Below are 21,730 nucleotides of genomic sequence, written 5' to 3'. Positions count from 1 at the left end.
TGTAGAAATCACATAGATCTTTAAAGTTGATTTTTCTTTTCTATTGAGGCTGTGTAGCAGTGACACCAATGGAGTCCAGGTTCGTGGCATCCCAGACAAAGAATTGAACAAGACACAGAGAAGTAACAGGCAGAGCATAGATGTGTTGCAAATGATGCTTACTGAAGTAAAGTGGAATGGGCTGATCGCTAGTGGCTCAGGGCTACATGTCTGGGCAAGTCTTTCTTATGGGCTGAGCTGCTCTTGGGCCCCCTTGTCTGCATAGACCTGATTGAAGACCTTGCTCCGTTTGTTCCCACTGGTTACTTTACTTTTGTCTAATTTGAATACAGAACCTGTGGCGGGAGCTGTCATGATAATGGGGCTTAACACCAACAGGACATGATGACTCATTCCTCTCCTGCTCCAGAGGGCACTCTTCTTGTACTTGACCTCTTGACATTCCTAAACTTCTACCTCAAGAGAAAATTTGCATGCTATGTTCATTCTGAGTCTTGATTTCAAACAGTGTCAAATTATATTATTAGAAAGCTTTCCAGTTCATTGTTGTTGCTTAGAAAATTCTAGCAATTAATCAGACATAGAATTTGTTTTTTGTGTTGTCACCTGCAGAAAATCAGCAGAAGTTAAATATGAGAATGAATAGTACGGGAATGGATAACTCTGGGTTGGGGCTGAACAGAAAATGTGTTTCCATGAGATAAAGTGGAAGTCATGCAAGTAGTTGAAGTGAGCAACACGAGTCTTGATTCAGAGGGGCAAGGAATTTTCCAAGTGCACGTTATTACTGACCTTTAATCTCTTGTTGGACTTATTTAACTTTGAAATCAAAAGGTATTGGTGTGTCTGTTTTTGACATGCAAAACATGGTATAAGGATTAAAATATGTTTTCTAATACTCATATAAAATAGAATGGAATGATTAAAAAGAAACTATGAATTTTAGATATGGATGGTCTTTGCCATACAAGCTTAAATATCCCATTCCCACACCACAGCATCCCCAAAATTCAAAACATATATATTTAAAATTAAGTACATGCACAGTGAAGCTATGAAATCAAGAAGAGGAATTCTCAGTAAACTTTAAGGATGTGAACACTCAGAAACAGGACATGCCACAGTCATGAAGACTCAAACAACCCAACATCTCAGTTGTAAGCAAGGATGGGTTGTGAACTTTTATCTGCCATTTTAAAATCCAGTTGTTGTTACAGGACTGGGGCCTTCTGGAAAACTGAGACAGCATGAAGATCCCCCCCTTCAAGCCCCAATTCTTGTGATCAAGTCAGAAAGATTTCAGACATGTCCATCAGAGTAACAGACATGAGTTTATTAAAAGGGATAGGAAAGGGGACACTCTCCAGGGAGAGGTCGGTCCTCTCAGAAGAGGGACAATGTGCCTCTCCTATCCTCCAGTTTTATTGGGGTTCCAGGGAAGTTTTCAGAGAATCCTGCCCAGGTCCATCTCTTGACTTTTGACTGACAGCAGAATAACAATAAACCTTCAAGTCCCCATTGCCATGACAACTGTAGGTTACTTTGGCCCATGCTAATTGGAACCTGTTCTTAAGATTTTATGGTTGGGGAATTATTCTTTTCTACCTGAGATTTGGATCTGGTCTGTGTAAGGGTCACAAAAGTCTCCCTCTTAAAGGTAACTTGTGTTCTTCTTATCGGAATTTAGGGTCTGCATGTCTCCTGCAGACGACAGGTAGTTTGCTGAGGACTGTAACATATCCTGTCCACTTAAGTCAGGCAGGGCTGCAGATAAATTGTTCCTCAAGAGTGAAAGCACGTGGGGGTCAGCATAGTGGGCCCATTGTAGTCCCATAACCTCATGTTCCCCCACTCACATCTGTCTGGCCCTGTCATTGGTTTACAGTAGCTACAGCACCAGGAAGTTGCCTTAGTGGCCAAGACAAGTAGCCTCCTCCACAGTGACAGGGGAGGCAGAACCCACCCACCAGGAAAGAACAGAGGGGTTGGGGGAGAAGCACTTTTCAGACAGTGGCTGGGACACTACCTGAACTGAAAGACATAAGCCTCATTAGCAACACTGGATCAAGTAAACAAAGGGGCCATATCTTCATGTGAAGGAAATGAAGTTCATGTTTAGAGGATCCGTGCCAAGTTGCCTTTCAAGATTGTGAGTAAAATAAAAAAAACATTTTCTGACACATACAGAAAGTTTATTATTCATAGACCCTCTCTGGAAAATCTTTCAAAGTATGTACTTTAGCAGAAAGAAAGATGAATGGAGAAGGAAAGCATGGAATGCAAAAAGGCAGTATAGAATAAATAAATCAGCAATTTTTTTGTTAAATCTACAAAAGTATTGTAAGGGGAGGGGGGAGTCTTTAGTAATAACCTTGGACTAAAATTAAATAAGAGTGAGAAATAGCAATGAGTAAAGATTTTTGTCCTATTTATGAGGACATAGATAATGCAGATAATTTATGTCTTGAATTTTCAAGAGAATTGTAATAATAGTCACTCATATTTTGAAATGTTTACTCTGTGAACCAGGCATCCTTTGACATACTCTAAATGTAATAAGTCACTGACATTGACAGTCACAGGAGGAGGGTACTTTGCCTTCCATGTATGTAGATGAGGAAACTGAGGCACCAAAAGGACAAGTAACTTGCCTCAGGCCAGGTAGCTAAGTAGCATGGGAGCCACATTTGAACCAGCAAATGACTCTGAGCCTATGATCTTTAACAGTTATTTAGAGATGGAAATGTAGCTCAGTGGGGGCAGTGGAGGCCTATCACTGCCTAGTAAGTGTGAGGCCCTGGGTTCAATCCTTAGTACCAAAAAAAAAAAAAAAAAAAAAAAAAAAAAAGCCTCATAGTTGAATATATATCTTTCAAATTGAAGGAAAAAATAAAAATGGAATAAAGACAGCTAAGTCTTATCTAAGGGATTACAATAACAAGAAAGTTCACCAATAGAAAATATAAAAATTGAGACACAGCACTAATCATGATAAACATGTTAAACATTGAACTTAACTGTTTTCAAAGACAGAACTTTTGCACAGACAGAAGTCTATACTACACAATAGATGGTTATTTAAGTTGAGATAAATACCTCTCTAGAATCATCTAGGGAAAGTGCTGGATAAGATGATAGGCTGTGCTTCTAGGAAAGGAACCTCTTCTTATTCTGCAGACTGGGTTTATCTTCTGCTTCATGTAAAATGAATTTTTTCAAATTGACAAATTGTCATTTTATCGTCCGACTGGTTGCACTAATTAGCAGTGGAACATGGGATAGTTAGAAGGTGTGTGATATATTGGACTATTATTTCCAGTGATAATGAGAGATAAAAGTAATATTTTCTACAATCAATTTTTGCTTTAAGATTTTGAAGGTTTTTTGGTAAACATCCTAGGCTTGGACCTAAATTTTCACTTGTCACTATTTTCATTGCTTCTATTGAATAAAGAGAGAAGGATTTTAAGCATACTGATAACCTTAAAAGCTGCTCAAGTCCTTCAGGGAGGTCAGACAAGTTGTCAGGAAGTCGTTGAGTTCAGCTTTTTCATTAGCAAGTTCAGGACGTTGATTTGCTAGAGAACTGGGGTCAGGGCCTCCGCCGGCAGGAAGGAAGGCAGAGTGCCTGGACCCTGCCTTGTGAGCGGAGCAGTGGGGCAGCAGCACTGCCTCCAGCTTCTGCAGTGTGCCCAGGACTGCAGACACTCACCATCGCTACCCCAGCGAGGGCCCAATGTGGATGGGCCCTTACTCCAATTTAATAACGAAGCCAAGAGGTTTCTGATTTGACCCTCCTTTTTTTTTTTTTTCCACGTGAGACTGGCATTTCCTATCTTCATTTTAAAACTCTTTCATTTGACTTTGATTTCTGTCTCTATGTAACAAAGTGAGTAGACTTTTAAACACCTTCCTTCATTTATTCCACAAATACCTACAGCCTCATAGTATGTCAGGCCACCTGACAGATAGAAGGCATGTAGTGGAAAACAACCTCTGTCTTCATGGCATTTAACAGATAAGCCCACAAATCCATATGATCACAAGTTTTGATGAGTGGTCTAGGGAGAGACAACTCAAAGCAAGTTGCCTTGGAGAAGCTGTTGGGGTGGGCAGTGTTGACATGGGGGATCAAGAAAGACAGGGATGAGGAGGAGTGGCCTCCCCTCCCATGGCCTGGGCAGCATGCCTTCCACACAGTATGTGCAGACTAAGGCCAGGGGTCAGCCACGTGCAAGCCCTAACAGAGCCCAGGGTCAGAAGGATATGAGGAGGAGCGGAGCAGTAGAGTACAAGTGATTTAAGGCTACTTAGGAAAACACTGCGGCTGATGTACCCAGAATGGATTGGAAAGGAAGTGGAAAACAACCTAAGAGTCTTTCATAGTAAGCTAGAAGCAGGCTTGGATTAGGTTTACAGCAGTGAAGATAAAGAGAATTGTTGGATTTTAAATATATTTTGGAGGTCGAATCAGTCAGATTTGATGATAGTTTAGAAATAATGTTAGAAAAGGGATAAAAAAAATATTCCCAGGATCACGACTATAGTAACTAAATGGATTGAGGCAAGAAAGATTGAAAGAGGAATTTCAGATGCCTTTCAAACCTGTACAGGCACTGGATTCAGGAGGCTGAAGCTTAGAACTAAGGGAAGTCCTGGGAATGATACATTCATGGATTGAAAAATATATTTTACAATTTACATATTAAAATATTTACATATTTATGTTTTACATTTTACATACTATTAAATCCAGTGGGCTGGATGAGGCGATGTGGGAGAGTGTACTTAGAGGCTGTGCTGAGCCCTGGGACACTCCACTACTTAGGGGTACAGTAGTAGCTAGAGTTGCAAGAAAGCGAGACTGAGGAGGAATACCCAGATACCAAGGAAACCAAGGAGAGTGCTCTGTGGCAGACGCCAAGAAGACAGAGAGAGGTCACAAGCCGGGTAAAATAACTCTGTCAGATGCTCCTTATGATACCTGTCATCTCAACTAGAAATGTGAAAAGCCCCATGAGGAGAACTTTAAAAAGACTCTTGAAAAAGCACAAAACTAGACTTGAACCAGTAGGAAGACATGCTTTTCTCTTGGATAGAACAACTCAACACCATATATAAATTCAACATGTGAATTCATAAAACTATTATCAAGGGGACTTGGGGGTTTGGTTTTCTAACTTTATTTGCTGGATTCTGACTTTTTCCTGGAACTATAAAACCTGATTCTGAAGCTCATATGAAAAATAAGCATGTTAGAATAGCTAGAAATACCTTTAAAAACAGAAACTTACACTATACTCGTAGCCTGTATGATTAAAATCATGTGGTTTCAATGCACAGATGGACAGACAGCAATGAAGCAGATCAGAAAGTCTAGAAATAAACTGAAGCACATATGACCATTTAATATGTGATAAAGATAGCAAATGAAATCACAGGGGAAAAAATGGACTTTTAAATGGTATTGCATTAGCTGGGTGACTTTTTATCAAAAAATAAAATTTGACTTATACCTCACACTATCTACTAAGATAAACCCAAAACAGATCAGAGATCTAAACATAAAAAAATTGAAAACATTCAAGTACTAGAAGCAAACATCAGTAAATTACTCTATAGCCTGAGTGTGAAGAAAGCCTTTCTCACAATAACTTAATATTTGAGGTGCAATACAAGAAAAAAAATAACTTGACTGCACATATTAATCAAGTTTGCATGACGGGCAGAATTCTAAGGTGCCTCCTGGTTTCCATGCCCTGAGATACCCTTGAGTGTAGGCTGGACCTAGTGATTGCTTCTAACAAAATGGAACGTGGTAAAAGTGTTGGGATGTCACCTGTGAGTACAGGCTGCAGGAGATCCTGACTCCATGACTTCCCGCTCACACACTCAAGAAGCAAACTGCCATGTGGTGAGCGGCCCATGTGAAGGAGCTGTTAGTAATTCGTGTACAGAAACGTAGTTACTTTGTACATCGATGCATACAGCAACACTGCTTAATTTTCTTTTAGTTATAAGAGTTTGTCTCAGGATCTCTTGATTTCCTTTAAAGAGTTGTACTGTTTATAAAAAGTTTCTAAATAGTGCCAGTTTGCTTGTTGGTCTCGCTATGCCAGTTAGACCTCCAGAACAGTGTTGAGTAGACCCCATGGTAGAAGCACCCTTGCCCTGCATCTGTGGGTGAAGAGAATGTGTCCTAGTTTGCCCTTTTAAAACAATATTTGTTATAAATTTGGGGTAAATAGCCTTTATTGCATTAAGAAAATCCTTCCTATCTCCAGCTTGGCGTGAGTTGTTATTAGGAAGCAGTGTTTTATTTTATTGAAGACTCTTTTTGGAACATCTCTTAGCAGGCTAATAAAATTCCCTTTTGTTAACAGTTTGCTAAGAAGGCTTTGTTTTGTCTTCTACAAAGCATCTTGAATTTTATTGAAGTTTTCCTGTCGAGATGACCACATGGTTTTTCTCCCCTCTCTTACTCTTTTTTCCACCCAGGTACAAGATGATCTCTGAATTCACCTGGCCCAACCATGACCTTCCTTCAGACAAAGAGGCTGTTAAGAAACTGATAGAAAGATGTGGTTTTCAGGATGATGTGGCTTATGGGAAGACTAAGATTTTCATTCGAACACCCCGGACGTTGTTTACCTTGGAGGAACTTCGTGCCCAGATGCTCGTGCGGATCGTTCTCTTTCTACAAAAGGTAATTTTATATTTTTTATGTAAGGGTGAGTGTTTGCTTTTATTGTTTTTTAGAAAATCCACTAAATGTTTTCTCTAATTCAAGAAATGTGCGTGGATGGAGCAGTTTGCATGGCTGTGCATATCTTGGAATGTTGGTTGCCTTCACATGTGGAAAACTTACTCGGCTACCCAAATTTATCATTAAAACTGAAGAATTTTTGACTTGTGGGATTTAGAGTTGGAGAGAGAGCTGTACCATCTGCTTTTTGTCTTTTGTGGTTAACTATGTTTTTTCATTCAGCTTCATTGCTTAAAGGATTTTTTTATTAGAGCATTATATTTATACACAGTATTTGGGTTCATTCAAACAAAATCATACATGCATGGAATTTGATTTCAGTCCCCTGCCCCACTTCTCCTGCCTCCCTCCCCCTTTTTCCCTTCTTTATTTTCTTCCATTCACTCTTTTATTTATTTCTGATTGGTACTTTCTATATATACATAAGGTGAAATTCCCTCTGGTATGTTTGTATATGTACATAACGATTTTGTTAAATTCCTTCCATATTTCTTCCCCTTTCCCTTCTTTCCTTCCTCCCTCTCATTCTCCTTCTACTCCATTGATCGTCCCTGTATCTTTGTGATATCCTATCCCCTCCCCCACTGCCTTCTTTTATTTTGCTCTTGCTTCCAGATATGAGATGAGACATTCAACCCTTGATTTTCTGAGTCTGGCTTACTTTACTTAGCATGATTTTCTCCATTTCCATCCATTAACCAGCAAATGCCATTATTTTATTCTTCTTTATGGATGAATGCAACTCCGTTGTGTGTATGTTCCACATTTTCTTGATCCATTCATCTGTTGACAGGCATCTGGGTTGATTCCATAATTTGTCTATTATGAATTGTGCTTTTGTAAACATTGAAGTAGCTGTATCGCTATAGTGTGCCGATTTTAGTTCTTAAAGAATATTTTTTTATCTTGTAATTCAGAAATTTTGCCAACGTGTGTGACCACTTCCCTCACCCATCACTGCCCCCACCCCCGGGACTTAACCTCACTTTATGAATTTGCACTTGTTGTCATTGAGCTGTGCAAGGTCCCCTTCCTATTTTGTTCATGTATTCATTCTTTTTATTGCTCTGTACCCTTCATTATGACTTCTGTGTGAACTATTTTAATGCAGAAAATTCTACATGTGTATGTGTTAATCAGCTTTGTGTTGCTGTAACCAAAATACCTGACAAGAACAATTTAGAGGAGGAAAAGTTTAATTTGGTTTATGACTTCTAGTTCTTAGTCCAGAGTTGGCCAAATGCATTGCTCTGGGCCTGAGGTGAACATCATGGTGGAAAAGCATGGCGAAGGAAGCTGCTCAGCTTGTGGCAGCTGGGAAACAGAAAGGAGGAGAACCCATGCTGAAGAGAACCCAGCATTAGTGCCCAGTTCCTCTTCAGAATAACTACCAATTTACACAACCAACAACTGCTTATAAGGGTTACTGTGTGCCCATATCCCTACCAATGTGACACTTCTACCTGAATTGTATCAGGTAATTGGTATAATGATATCTCATTATTTTATTTTGTTTATCCCTGATTACTACTGAATTTGAGCATTTTTTCCATTAAATGATTGTTCGCTTTTGGGGATTTCCTGTAAACTGCCTGTTTGTATCCTTTGCCCATTTTTCTACTGGAGTTGGTATTTTCTTGTAGATTAGCAGGAATTCCTTGAATAGTCTAGATATTAACTTATATTCACTTGAAACATTATAAATATGTTCTCTTATCTTGTAGGCATTCAAATGAACTTTATCCATCATATGCTTTGTTGAACAAATCCTTAATTTTTACATCATCAAACTCTTTCTTTGAACTGTATGGTTTTACCTTTTAGATTTAAGTTTTTAGTCCATGCACAATCTATGTATAAATGTGATTTCATATAGAAATACAGTATTTTATTTTCCTCCATATAGTTAGCCAGTCTTCTCCTCTACTGGACAATCTGTCATATTTCACTGCTGGTTTTTTTTTTGTGCCACTTTTATCATTTATTTATATATTCATATATATATATATATGGGGGGAGAGAGAGAGAATCTGAGAGCTCTGTTCTGTTCTATTTTTCTATTTGCCTGCCTTGCACTGATGCCACATATTTTATCATAGTATGCCTTAGTGTATGGTAGGATAAATCCATCTTCTCTACTTTTCTTTATTAAAATGGATTAACCTACACATAGACCTTTATCCTGCAATATAAATTTTAATGTTTATAAAGAAGTTCATTAAATGCAACAATAATCTTTTTTAGGTTTGTCTTGAATTTATAGATACACTGGAAAGGATTAACATTTTTACAATATCAAATCATCTTATTTAGAATACAAAACAAGTATATTTAAATTATCTTCCTTGACTTTTAGATTGAGAGAGGTCTTATGAATTTGTGACTAATTCCTGGACATTAACTTTTGGTTTTTTTTTTGGTACCAGGGATTGAACTCAGGGGTACTTTACCACTGAACCACATCCCCAGTCCTATTTTGTATTTTATTTAGAGACAGGGTCTCACTGAGTTGCTTAGCACCTCACCATTGCTGAGGCTGGCTTTGAACTCGTGATCCTCCTGTCTCAGCCTCCCAAGCTGCTGAGATTACAGGCATGCACCACTGCGCCCTGCTTTAACTATTTATTTATTAAGTATATATTATACTTTCTGCATGACATTGTTGGTACAGTGAAATAATTTTGGCTTATGTTGGTTTATCTGTATCCAGAATAAAACCTTTCTTGGTTTGTATTTGTTGATATTAGTTTTCCTGGATAAATAATTAATTCACATGCAAATAATAAATCTTGTCTCTTCTCTTCCAGTTGCCAAGGTATTTCTAAGTGTTGCTCTATTTTCACTTATTTTGCCTTTAACTCCGAATAATTTTTGGACTGAAATACTAAATTCTGTGTCATTCCCAGTTTTCTTCTATTAATTGCATTTTTATATTGCTTTTTTTTCCATTTTGTTTTCTTTCTTGAGAATGTTTGTGAATTTGCAAGTTGGGTCTGTTTTTTGTCTGACACAGTGAAATATTTTTATGCATCTGTTCCTCTACCTTGTCCTTTCCCTTGATTTTCAGTGCTTACTTGGGATGGTTTTGTTGTTTTTCAGATTTGATACTGTTATTCTTTCTTTGAACCTACCTAAGACATTGATTTGAGCTCAGATTCAGGCCATAAACCAGTTGATCTTTCCTCTCAGTTTGCTTAGGATAGCCCTGGTTGGTGACTGTCACACACTGTAGCTGTTAACAGTATCCCAGGAACTCTTGAAAGTGTCCCAGTATGGATAATGAACCAGGTAGTCACCCTCTGTGGAACTCACTCCCTGTCTGCTTGGTGTCTAGTAGAATCCTCTTTTCAAACATAGAGTGGCAGTTTGTCCACCCCTTTCACAGTGGCCAGTGTGCCACAGACGTCTATCTGTTACATCTCTGCTGGGCAGGGATGGGGTCTGCCCCTCCCCTTCCAGCCCACAGCCCAGCTCAGACATGAAAAGACATGTACGCAGCTACTCGGGCTCTGCCTCTGCCTCTCTCAGCCCTCTGCTGGCCCTTGGCTTCTAGAAATGCAGCATGCCATTACCTATCCCTGCCTCCATTTGCTTTCCAGTGAGAAATTATACTCTCTAGCTAGGAAACAGAGATTTGAAAAGAGAAGGGACAGCTGCTTCATAAACCATTGGCCATGCAATGGAGGGAAAGCTGTCCCATCTTCTGTGGCAGATAGGTCTCACGTTTCTCAATCATAAGGCAGTGGAGTAGGGAATAGGGTCTCCCTCCCTGGTCTCAGGCATTCTAGAGCATGATATATGCAATCTACTGATTTTTTAGACCAACTCCACAAGTCATGAAATTTCTCCCAGCTTCTGGGAACAGGTTCTCTGTCACCTAACCTGTCATGTGTGTTTCTTCCTTATTCTGTATCCTCACAGAACTTGAGTAGGAAGTTAAGAAAGGGAATCAACATCAAGAGCTGGTGGGAAGTTTTTATTTGCGTTTTTTTTTTTTTTTTTTTTTTATTGTTGCTTTTTTTTGTTTGTGGTACTCAGGATTGAACTCAGGGCTACTCTACCACTGAACTGCATCCCCAAACCTTTTTTTTTTTTTTTTCCCTTTGAGGCAGAGTCTTGCTAAGTTGCCTCAGTTAACCTTGACCTTGCAGTCTTCCCACCTCAGCCTCCTGAGTTGCTGGAATTATGGATGTGCACCACCACACTTGGTGGGAGCTGCTGTTTAAAGCAAGAATCTCCAACAATTTATTTTTATTTCCTTCTTAAATAAAAATGGCTCTATCTTTCTTCTGATTATATAAATAAAGTACACTCATTGTAAAAACAAATTCAGGGCTGGGGCTGGGGCTGGGGCTTAGTGGTAGAGTGTTTGCGTGGTATGGGCCAGGCCCTGGGTTCAATCCCTCGTACCCCACTCCCTGCACATACACACACAAACTCAAACTATACAAAAAAATATAAGGGGGAAGGTGAAAGATCATCTAAAATTCCATATCATGGAATGTCTTATCTTAACATTGTGGTGACCACTCCCCACCCCTATTGCCCCCTGCCCAGTTCTGGGGTTTGAACCTACCATGCAGGGCAAGCACTCTACCATTTAGCTACACCCCAGCCCCACCATACTTTCTGACACCTTTCGGGGCATATATATAAGCATACATATTATAATAAAAATGAGATCACAGTTCCTGTGATGATTTTCTTATGATCATCATTCTCTTTTTCTACAGTATTCTATTACTCTCTTTTTTCCTGCACATTTTCTTCCTCTGCCCACATCTCTTCCCACCTGCTGTGTCAGGGGTCTCCAGAACCTCCCCCAGTTTCAGCGATTCACTAGAAGAACTCACAAACCCAGCATAAAGTTGTACTGATGAGTAAAGTTTATTGCAGCCAAAGAATACAAAGCAAAATCAGCAAAGGGAAAAGGCACCTGGTGTCCCAAGGAAACCAGGAGCAAGCTGCCAAGAGTTCCCTCCTATGGAACTGCACAGGAGCCACAAGCCAGTGGGGACTGCACGAGCCAGGAAAACATATTAGACACAGTGCTCAGTGTTTCCATTGGGGGCTGGTAATGTAGGCACCCTCTACCTGGCACCCATCAAAATTCCAGACTCCCAGAAGGAAGTCAGGCACTCAGCACCAACTGTATTGTTTATACAAGCATTTTAAGCACAGGCAGCCACTGTTGTCATTTGGGAAACATATTACATCCATGTAGGGAGCCATTTTCCAGCTTCTCCCAGATACCAGCCACTTGAGCAGGCCTGTCTAAAAATGGCAGCCTCAGACCTGCAATGTTAACTCCTTTCTGGGTACCCCCACAGTGCTCCCATAGACCTCCTCATCCATAGAACCTTCCAGCCAGGGCCTTCATTTCTATGCACCACATTCCCAGAGGCATCCTTATGGAGTTGAAGGGTACATGTGTTTTTAATCATAACGATTCACATCTTCCCGCACACAATATAAGCAAACACTCTTTTCTCTTAGTTTCCAGGCCTTTGAATTTTTCCCATTCTGATCAGTGACAAATGGTATCTTATATCTACTTTAAATTTTTATTTCCATGACCACTAGAGAGGGTGTGCTTATTGGCCTTTTGGATTGTGCCTCCTATTGTTGGTTTATTCATATCTTTGATCCATTTTTCTCTCTGGATTGTCTGTCTTTTTCCTATGAATTTTGGGAACTCTTTGTATATCTATGTATTAATTTTGTATATTGCAATTAGTTCAATAGAGTGGTTTGTCATTTGACTATTCATGGTATACTCTTCTGTGTAAAGTTTTTCACTATAAATATAATGAAATGTCTAAGTATTTTGGATGTCTACAAAAAAATTTATGAATCTGTAATTTATTGGGGTACATGGTGTGATACAGGGATCCAACTCCATTTTTTTCAGGTGAATAACTAACTCTTTAAATGTTATCTAATTAAAAATTTCTCTTTTTTCCAATAACTTGAAATTTCACCTTTGTCTAATGTTAATCTTGCATATATATTGTGAGTCTGTTCCAGGACTCATTGTTGTATCCAACAATGTATTCCTATACCAATATCACTCTCTGTTTAAAATAGTACATAATAGATTTTTGTATCTGGGAACCCAGCTTTCAGTGTATTTGCATACCTTTTCTGGACCTTATTGGAGATTTAATGGCAGATTATAAGACGCAGGATCAGAAATGTTGACTAAAAGCAGAACCTCCAAAACTGGTTTTTCTTAAAGGGATAAACTGCATAATCACAAAGAAAGACTGAAGAAGAGAAACCATTATTTTCCAATTCATAAAAACAAGTATAGTTCTCCACTGTCATTTAAACTATACCTACTCAGTATCAAGAGTTGTAGGTAATCTGTTTAGTGCATCCTGTTTCCTTTTATTTATTTGGTCAGGGCTGATATTGTAGGAAGTTTGTGAAATTATTAGAAATACCATGTTTTACAAATCTAGACTTCAAAGACTTTTATTGGTTTTGTAATACAAAATTAATGACAGTACAAGTTCATGTAGAAATGAGAAATATAATTTTTATTTTAAATATAATTTTATACTAAACAAGAATTTAAATCATTATCATATCACTGTTGTGTAGGCTTGGGGTTGTGTCTTTTATGGGTAAACACATGACTTACCTGTAATAGCTGGCCTGGACCTTCATATGACTTGCTAGAGTTTCCTCAACCAGTCTGCTCTACTAGAACTGTAGGAATTTCCAGGGCTTTGCTTTTAAAGGCCTCATTACAGTGCACATCTCTATTTAAAGGGATAAACTGCATAATCACAAAGAAAGACTGAAGAAGAGAAACCTCTGTTTACCTAGAGCAGTACCTGGCCCGTACTCAGAGTGCAGTAAATGTTAGCTGTTCTTGTTATAACCAATACAGCTATTACTATTAGGCATTTATACATATCCTTGCATATTTTCTTGGAATAAATTTTCAGAAATGAAACTGTTAGTTTAAAATATGTGCACTTTGGAGATATTTTTATATCCACTTTCAAATGGACCCCAGAAAGATTGTACCAATTTATGTTCCCATCAACTAATGCATGAAAGAGCTTGTCTCACTGAAGTACACTCATTCTGAATGACCTAAAACCTGAATGTTTTACCTGAATATTGAAAGATGCATTTTATGAAAAGTCTCAGTTGTAGTATACTCATCTATACAACATTAAATTTTTTTAAAGTCACGTTTAGTAGTCTTCAATATATGACACAGGAAGGGCCTTGGCCTCTCATCTACACCATTATAAAGGATAATTACATTCTCAGAGCTGTAATCAAAACTATGTGGTCCAAAATGGTCCAAGTACATGACATGATGACCAGTTAAGATCTCAATAGTCAATTATAGATGCTCTTTAAGAAAGGACTATGCATTAGTCAGTTTTCCATCACCAAAATGAAGTACCTGAGATAATCCACTTAGAAGAAAAAGTTTATTTTGGCTCAGAGCTTTCGAGGTTCCATTTCATGAACAATTGGCCCCATTATTTGGGGCCCGTAGAAAGAACACACATCATGGCAGGACTTATGAGCCAGGAGAAGAGAAAGGAGGCCAAGGTCCTACAGTTCCCTTCAAGGGCACACCCCCAATGACATAAGAACCTGCCATTAGGCCCAAAGGTCCCACCATCTTTCAAAGGTTCCACCACTTCCCATAGTGCCACTCTGAAGAACAAGCCTTTTAATTAACTCACGGACCTGCGGGGATACTTAACATTCGAACTGTAGCAGGCTAACTCCCCCCAGGTAAAAATAGTCCACAAAGATGCCTGTTTGTCTTGTAGGTAGTCAAGAAACACTCTTCCAGCCTGTCAACCTATCCAGATTTGTTGTTAATGGCCACACAAAAGATAAACTTCCTCAATAGTTTCCCAACTCCCTTTGAGGATTTACCCTTAGTAACTAATCTTATTTGACAGTTTTGATCTTGGCCTATGCTTCCTTAGAATGAGAATATTCTAAATTCTAAGAAGTCTCTGAAGGAAGTTTTTTGAGCGTTTCCCTATCCCATTCTTCTTCCAAAGCAACAAAATATTTTAGACTAGTTGGACACAATATCAGAGAACCATGACTCTTGGTGATGTATGTGGTGCAATATTTTCATTAAAGATCAGCTCATCATTAACTAGTAGTTAAAAGTTCAAACTATAGTCTTCTTTTAGGATTTCCCCAAAAATGCAAAAAAAAAAAAATGCATTCTATTTTTCTGAGAATTTAACACAAGGAGATAAATAAGATCAAAAAAAAAAAAAAAAACAGAAAGGCCCAAGTTGAAGGGAAAAAAATGCTAAAACAAAAAGTTAACTTGGATGGATTTATCTCACCACAAAGTAACAATCATCATTCACTTCAACTCAGCTCCTGTGTTTGCTGCTGAACTGACAGTATACTTGACTCCTCGCTTAGCAACTCCTTGCTTACAGCTGTAGTTTCAAACACCTAACTTTCATCAGTTCTCCAGAGTGGCACTACTGGAGATGGTGGAACATTTGAAAGGCTGAGCCTAGTGGGAGGTCCTTACATCATTGGAGGAAATGTAGGACCCTGGCCCCTTCTTTCTCTTTTCCTGGCTGACAGGGTGAGTGGTTTTGCTCCACCATGAGGTCCCACCATGATGTGCTTTCTTGCAACAGGCCCAAAATAATGGAATCAAATGTTCATGAGCCAGAACCTCCATAACTGTGAGGCAGAATAAACCTTTTCTTATAAATGGATCATCTCAAGTATTTCATTATAGTGACAGAAAACTAATACATGGTCCTTTCTTAAGGTTACTTTGAGGCATGGTATATAGTCATTTTGTGAGTATCATGAGGAAGATAATGTATTTTCTTCATTGAACATTTTTATTATGAAAATTGTGAATATTTATATAAGTAGAAAAAAAATAATATCATTAATCCCCATGTTCCCATCACCCAGATTCAAGGATTAACAACATTTCGCCATTCTTATGCATGTTTATTGTGTTTGTTTTGGTTAGTTTTTTAAAAGGAAATCTGATGTTTAATTTCTACAGATAGATATATATTTCTACAGATAACTATATAATCCTGTTGAGAAGGACTTCAAACCATTATTGTGCCATATAAAATTAATAATTCCTTATCATCATTTAATGCACAGCCTATTCATTGTTCCCAGCTGACTAGGCACCATCTCCTCACAGATGGCCAGGGATAGCTGCTGCTCTGCTGAGAAAGGAACACACTGGTCCTCATCACAGTGTAGGCTACACACCAGAGCAGGGCTCCTGTCATCTGTCACACACCTCAGTTGGACTGTGCATTTCAGAAACTTGATGTTAATTAATATTATTAACCATGATTTTCTTTGACATATCCTTTTGTTCTTTAAAATTGTTTATTTTAAAGGCGGCTCATGTATCACAAGGATGGCCTTGGTTGCTTTACTTTAATTAACAATTAACATTATTTGTATGTTCTCGTTATTTATTTTTAAAATTTGCACATTACATTCTTATTACTGGATTATATTATAGCCCCAATCATAAGAAGGAGCTCATGAGGGATTAAAAGTGGCTCATTAGAGCATAGATCTATAATGAAAGTAGTAAATTCTGAAACTGAGAAAATATAATAACTTAATTGTAAGTAATCTGAAAGGTTATTATAAAGACCTTAATTTTATAAACTAGCCAAAAATGTGAAGAGAATCATTATCTAAAAATTAGATTTTATTAGTTTTGTCATTCATTGGCTCCTATTCCCAAATGTATTGTTTATTGTGAAACTTTGTCTAGTAGAGGTATGAAGCTTTCACACCATTTTCAAATATAGCACAGCAACTTCTGTGTGAAACCAGTCAACGTTTTATTTTGTAAACTAAAAACAGAATAATTACTTCTCATTTAAAATCAATTACTTTTGCTCTCAAACCAAAAAGCAAAAAAATCTAAAGTGAGAGCTCATATTCACTGAGTGACAAACCTCATTCTGGTTACTTCACATATGTCATCTAAATCATGGGACGAACCTTGGGTGCCATTGTCTGTTATTATTTCCATTCAATAGCAAAGGGAACTAGGGTCATGGCAGTTAAGTAACGAGACAGAGTCACACACAGATGATGCCAGAACCAGGGTCTAAACCTGACAGTCCTGCCTCCCACACACACCCTTGACCCCTGAGCCACAGTGCACCACTCAGGAAACCCTCCTTAGAGGAAGAACAGGTATGACTCACACTCTGGCCACAAAGGTGATAACAGCATCATGCTCAGAGAGGACTCAGGCTGAGAGCTGACAAATACCTTTATGAAACAGCCATGGTAGACATCTAATGATGTCTGAGTCCATTACTGTCAAACAAGCAGAGTAGGAGATATTTTTCATACAGTTGGAAGAAAACACTGATGTTCAAAGCGTGAATCAGCTCTTGACATGTGCACAGCAATGAAAAACGGTCAGCCACACTCAACTTTTTACTGAGAATGCATGCTCCTGGAGAAGAGATTTCCATTTGCTTTGCTAAAAGTGACTTTCAAGTCATGTGTAGGTTGGGTAAGGTGGGTGCCACCTGACCAAGCATAAGCTGAATTACAGGAAAGGGAGTTGTCACAGTGCCAGTTCATTCCCACTGAGTGCTAAAGGAAATAAGTGTACCTTTGATCAGATGGTGGCCATTGTCTATGTTATTTCAGTGGCTGTGAGAAGAAGCAGACAGGAGGTGTGTCCTTTACAACATTGCAATATGTGTCCTACTAGAAAAAGTGCTCACATGTATTTTATCTTTTTCAGTCCTGGGGATCAAACCTGGGGTGCTCTACCACTGAGCCACACATCCCCAGTCCTTTTTATTTATTTTGAGACAGGGACTTGCTAAGTTGCTGACGCTGACCTTGAACTTGTTATCCTACTTGCCATCCTCCTGCCTCAGCCTCCTGATTAGCTGGGATTATAGGTGTGTGCCACCATACCCAGCCTCATATGCATTTTTAAATGAATAATAAACATGGATTTGTTCATTATTACTGAATGGGGACACTGAATTATTACAGTGAAGTATTACAAGGTCAGGGTCCACCCAGAAGAAGCCAACAACCCAGTTAGGAGGGAGATGTGTTAGCTCTCAAACCAGCAAGATGGAATAATTATGATGCTCTGAGGTAGGCAGTCACTGCTTTGTGAGCTCAGCAGAGAGACTCCTAGCTGAGCTGGGAAGAGAAAACTTTCTAGAAAAAGAAGTGCCAAAAACTTCAGAATCTTAACTCTCTTGTCATGTTGTACTTGACAATACATTTACAGGAAGAGCCCAGTGCAGTGGCACATGCCTGTAATCCCAGCTACTCAGGAGGCTGAGACAGGAGAATCACAACTCGGGGCAGTCTGTGCAACTTAGCAAGACCCTGTCTCAAAGTGAAAAATAAAGAGAACTGTGGGGATGTAGCTCAGCAGTAGAGCATCCCTGGGTTCAATCTCCAGTACTGCAAAAAAGAAGAAAAAAATACAGAGAGAACAGAGCTTAATCTGTAGTTTATGAACCATTTATACAAATTGATTAGAGCTGGATCATTGGTGTTACAGTGGGTTAATTGTCACTTTATAAAAGTAATGGGTAAAAACATTTCCTATGACAAATATAGAAAAGAATATTTTCTACAAATATTTGCAGACTTTTTCTATATAACCAACATTGACTATCCTAATCCTCAGCATTACTAATGCACCTTTTCCAGTGTCACAGGATCTTGCCCTTCTTACAAACATCACAATGCAAAACTAGTAAGCAGACCTCCATGGTAGCAGTGCCACTTAAAAGGACAGAATTAGGACTGGGGTGTGGCTCAGTGGTAGAGCACTTGCCTAGCATGTGTTAGGCACTGGGTTCAATCCTTAGCACCACATAAAAATAAACAAATTAAATAAAGGTATTGTGTCCATCTATGACTAAAAAATATTTTTTTAAAATAGGACAATTAAATCTAGGTTCAACTGGAATTTTATAATAGGTAGATAAACATGCTAAGTGAAATAAGCCAATCTCAAAAACCAGAGGCCAAATGTTTTCCCTGATAAGTGGAAGATGATATGTAGTGGGGGTGGGAGGGTAGGGGGTGAGAGAAGAATGGAGGAACTTTGGATTATGTAGAAGGAAATGAGAGGGAAGGGATGTATGAAAAAAGGTGGAATGAGACAGACATCATTACCCTATGTACATGTATGATTACATGAATGGTATGAATCTACATCGTGTACAACCATAGAAATGAAATGATATACCCCATTTGTGCACAATAAATCAAAATGCAGTCTGTTAAAAAAATAAATAATTTTTAAAAATAATAGGTAGATAAATATTTACTAAGAAGATATAAAGAGCTGCCTCAGGACTTGTCTTCTCAAAGGACTTGGGCCCCCAAACACCCATTCTGCCAAGACTCCTCATTAATAGTTGTTAATTGAGTCTGGCAGTCTCTGATTTGGTTGTACTTTTTTGTCACGGCTTATAATGTTCTTTCTCCACATTCTATTCTACATGGTCTTCCATAGCCTATTTTTTTTTCACTCAGCATTTCCATAACAAATGCCTAAAATTTCTGTAGGTTCATAAGCAATAATTTGCTTTTTCATACTAGTGTTATTTTATTATCAAATTTATGCCAGGTATAGTGGTATACACCGGTAATCCCAGTGACTCAGGAGGCTAAGGCAGGAGGGTCATAAGTTTGAGCCCAACCTTAGCAATTTAGGGAGACCCTGTCTCAAAAACAAAAAAAAATTTTTTTAAGGGCTGAGGATATATTTCAGTGGTGAAAGGCCCCTGGTTTCAATATGTAGTACAGGAAAAAAAATTATTTACTTTCCTAATATCAGTCACTTTGTTTTTAAATTTTTTGTCGTTCCAAAATGCTACAGTGAACATTTTTGTACGTTTTCTTTTGCCTGCAGTGAATAAGTCTCTGTGGAGCAGCTGTTCCCAAATTTTGAGGAACCAAAACATTCCCCTTAGAAGATTCTGTAAAATGTAAGAATATGCAAGCACATATTGTATTGGCTAATCTGAATGATTATATCACTGCCTGTGATACAGTCTCCAGAAAAGTCCACAGCAGACTTGTGAGAGGAAAAGAGTTTAAAAAGCAAATAACCTGCTGTTCTTAGGAAATTTGTTTTGATTTTGGTGGCTCCCTTAAAAGAAAAATCTCAGCAGTGCTCAGGGTTGCCCAGACCACACTTTGAGAACTGATGCAAATGCCCAATTATAGGATCCATACATTCGAGTTCACTGAAGATTACTCAATTGCTTTTCAGAATAATTGTACCAGTTTACACATATCCAGTACTGTACAAAGGTTCTTAATATTATTTGAATTGTCAAACTTTTTAATTGTGACCAGTCTACTGTTGACCCTTGAGTATAACCTTTTCTTTCTTGCAAGTTCAGCTATGTCTGTTACATTTTTAGAAGCAGGAGGGCTTTCAGGTAACCTATCTGCTGTTTTCCTGCCTTCTTTCTCTATGGTACTCTTGTGTAGGGAATGAATATGTGTATCAGAAAACATAAATATTCATGAAAATGTACATATGTGGTGTGCCTACATAGTGGCAGATTCCCTAGCACTGAGCTACACCTCCACCCCTTTTCTGTGGAAAATTTAAGAGGCAAGTGATGTGGTCAGTTTTGTAGTTTTAAATAGATCAGTGTCAAGGGGAGATTAGAGGTCAACAAGCCTGGAAGCAGGATGGCCAATTAAGAGCCTGTGGCTGTAATTTAAGGGAAGTTAGTGAAGGGCAGCAGTTGGAGTTGAGATGGGGAGAAATTTGAGAAATAGGTAGAAGTTAAATTAGCAGACCATGACAGACGTGTGGGTGAGGGGCTGATGAAAGGCAGGAATCAGTGGCTCCCAGGTTTCCAGCACAGGGCTCTGAGTAGCTAGTGTCACTAACTGAGATGGAGGTATAAGGTGAAGAGCATCCTTGGGGGACAGGAATGGTGTGGGTCATGGTGTAGTCAAGGTGCGGACAAAATGCCAGTGATGATGGCGAGCAAGCAGTTGGATGTGCGAGTGAGGGAAGCAAAGGAAGTAGCAGATTCCAGAACATTCAACCAAACAAGGACTGCAAAGTGCTCCATTAGTCTGACAATTAGGCGATCCTGTTAAAATTGACCAGGATACAGCATATAGAAGAAAACCCAGGGCCTGGAATCCTCCAGCAAAAGCATGTTGAGCATTTATGATAAATCACAGAAGTGAGAACAGGCATGGGGAAGAATATAGTTAATGAAGAAACCCAGGAGATTCGTTTTCACTGAACATTGAAGCCTTACCCCTACGTTTATTACTCAGCCATGCTATTCAAGTAACGTTACTGTGTACAAGTTATTGATTTTACTATTATGAAGAAATCATCTGTTGATTTACAATACAAGCCAATAACTGACCCATTTAAATATTTGCACACTGAGAAATGTAAAGCCCTTTTAGAATGATAAAAACGCATCAGAAAAAATTTAACAACGGAACATTCTTCCCCGCCTCTCTCACCCACCACCTCCTTTTTTCCTTCTCCCACCCAATCAGTGAATAAAAAGATAAAAGCATATTTAGAAAATAATGGTGACATGTCAAAAATAATTTGTTTCTTATGTATCTCCTCTTGGATGCTGCCAGTAAGTACCCACTGCCACCCTTCCCCAGCCCACTCCCCCTCGAGTTGGAAGCAGATGATTTGCTCTCCTGAAAGAGCAGCAAATCCGTTGCCTGGGTGATATCTCATTACTAAGGCAACCAATTTGGTGCATCAGTGTGAATCCCAATTTTAAAATGTAATTATGCCAAGATATGTACATATGCTTGAGATTTACTTTAAAGAAATCTGTTCGACTTTGGAAGGAAAACATTTTCTGTTAGATGAAAGAAGAGGGAATGTTGCTTTTATCCTTTGTTTACTCAAATATACCTTTCAGTTGAACCTCC

General features: G+C 38.7%; 1 protein-coding gene across 1 annotated transcript in view; it reads left to right on the top strand.

Annotated features, from left to right (window-relative positions):
• MYO1D (myosin ID) overlaps positions 1-21,730 on the top strand; it is a 323,486-nt gene that overhangs the window by 141,376 nt on the left and 160,380 nt on the right. Inside the window, exon 16 of the mRNA XM_079130441.1 lies at positions 6,499-6,706. Coding sequence (XP_078986567.1) covers positions 6,499-6,706 — 208 coding nt within the window. The remainder of the gene's footprint in view (positions 1-6,498; positions 6,707-21,730) is intronic.

Source organism: Sciurus vulgaris (assembly GCF_902686455.1).
Source record: "Sciurus vulgaris genome assembly, chromosome: 3".
NCBI lineage: Eukaryota > Metazoa > Chordata > Mammalia > Rodentia > Sciuridae > Sciurus > Sciurus vulgaris.
The sequence above is the reverse complement of the archived record's forward strand: the minus strand, read 5'-3'. Positions and strand labels throughout refer to the sequence as shown.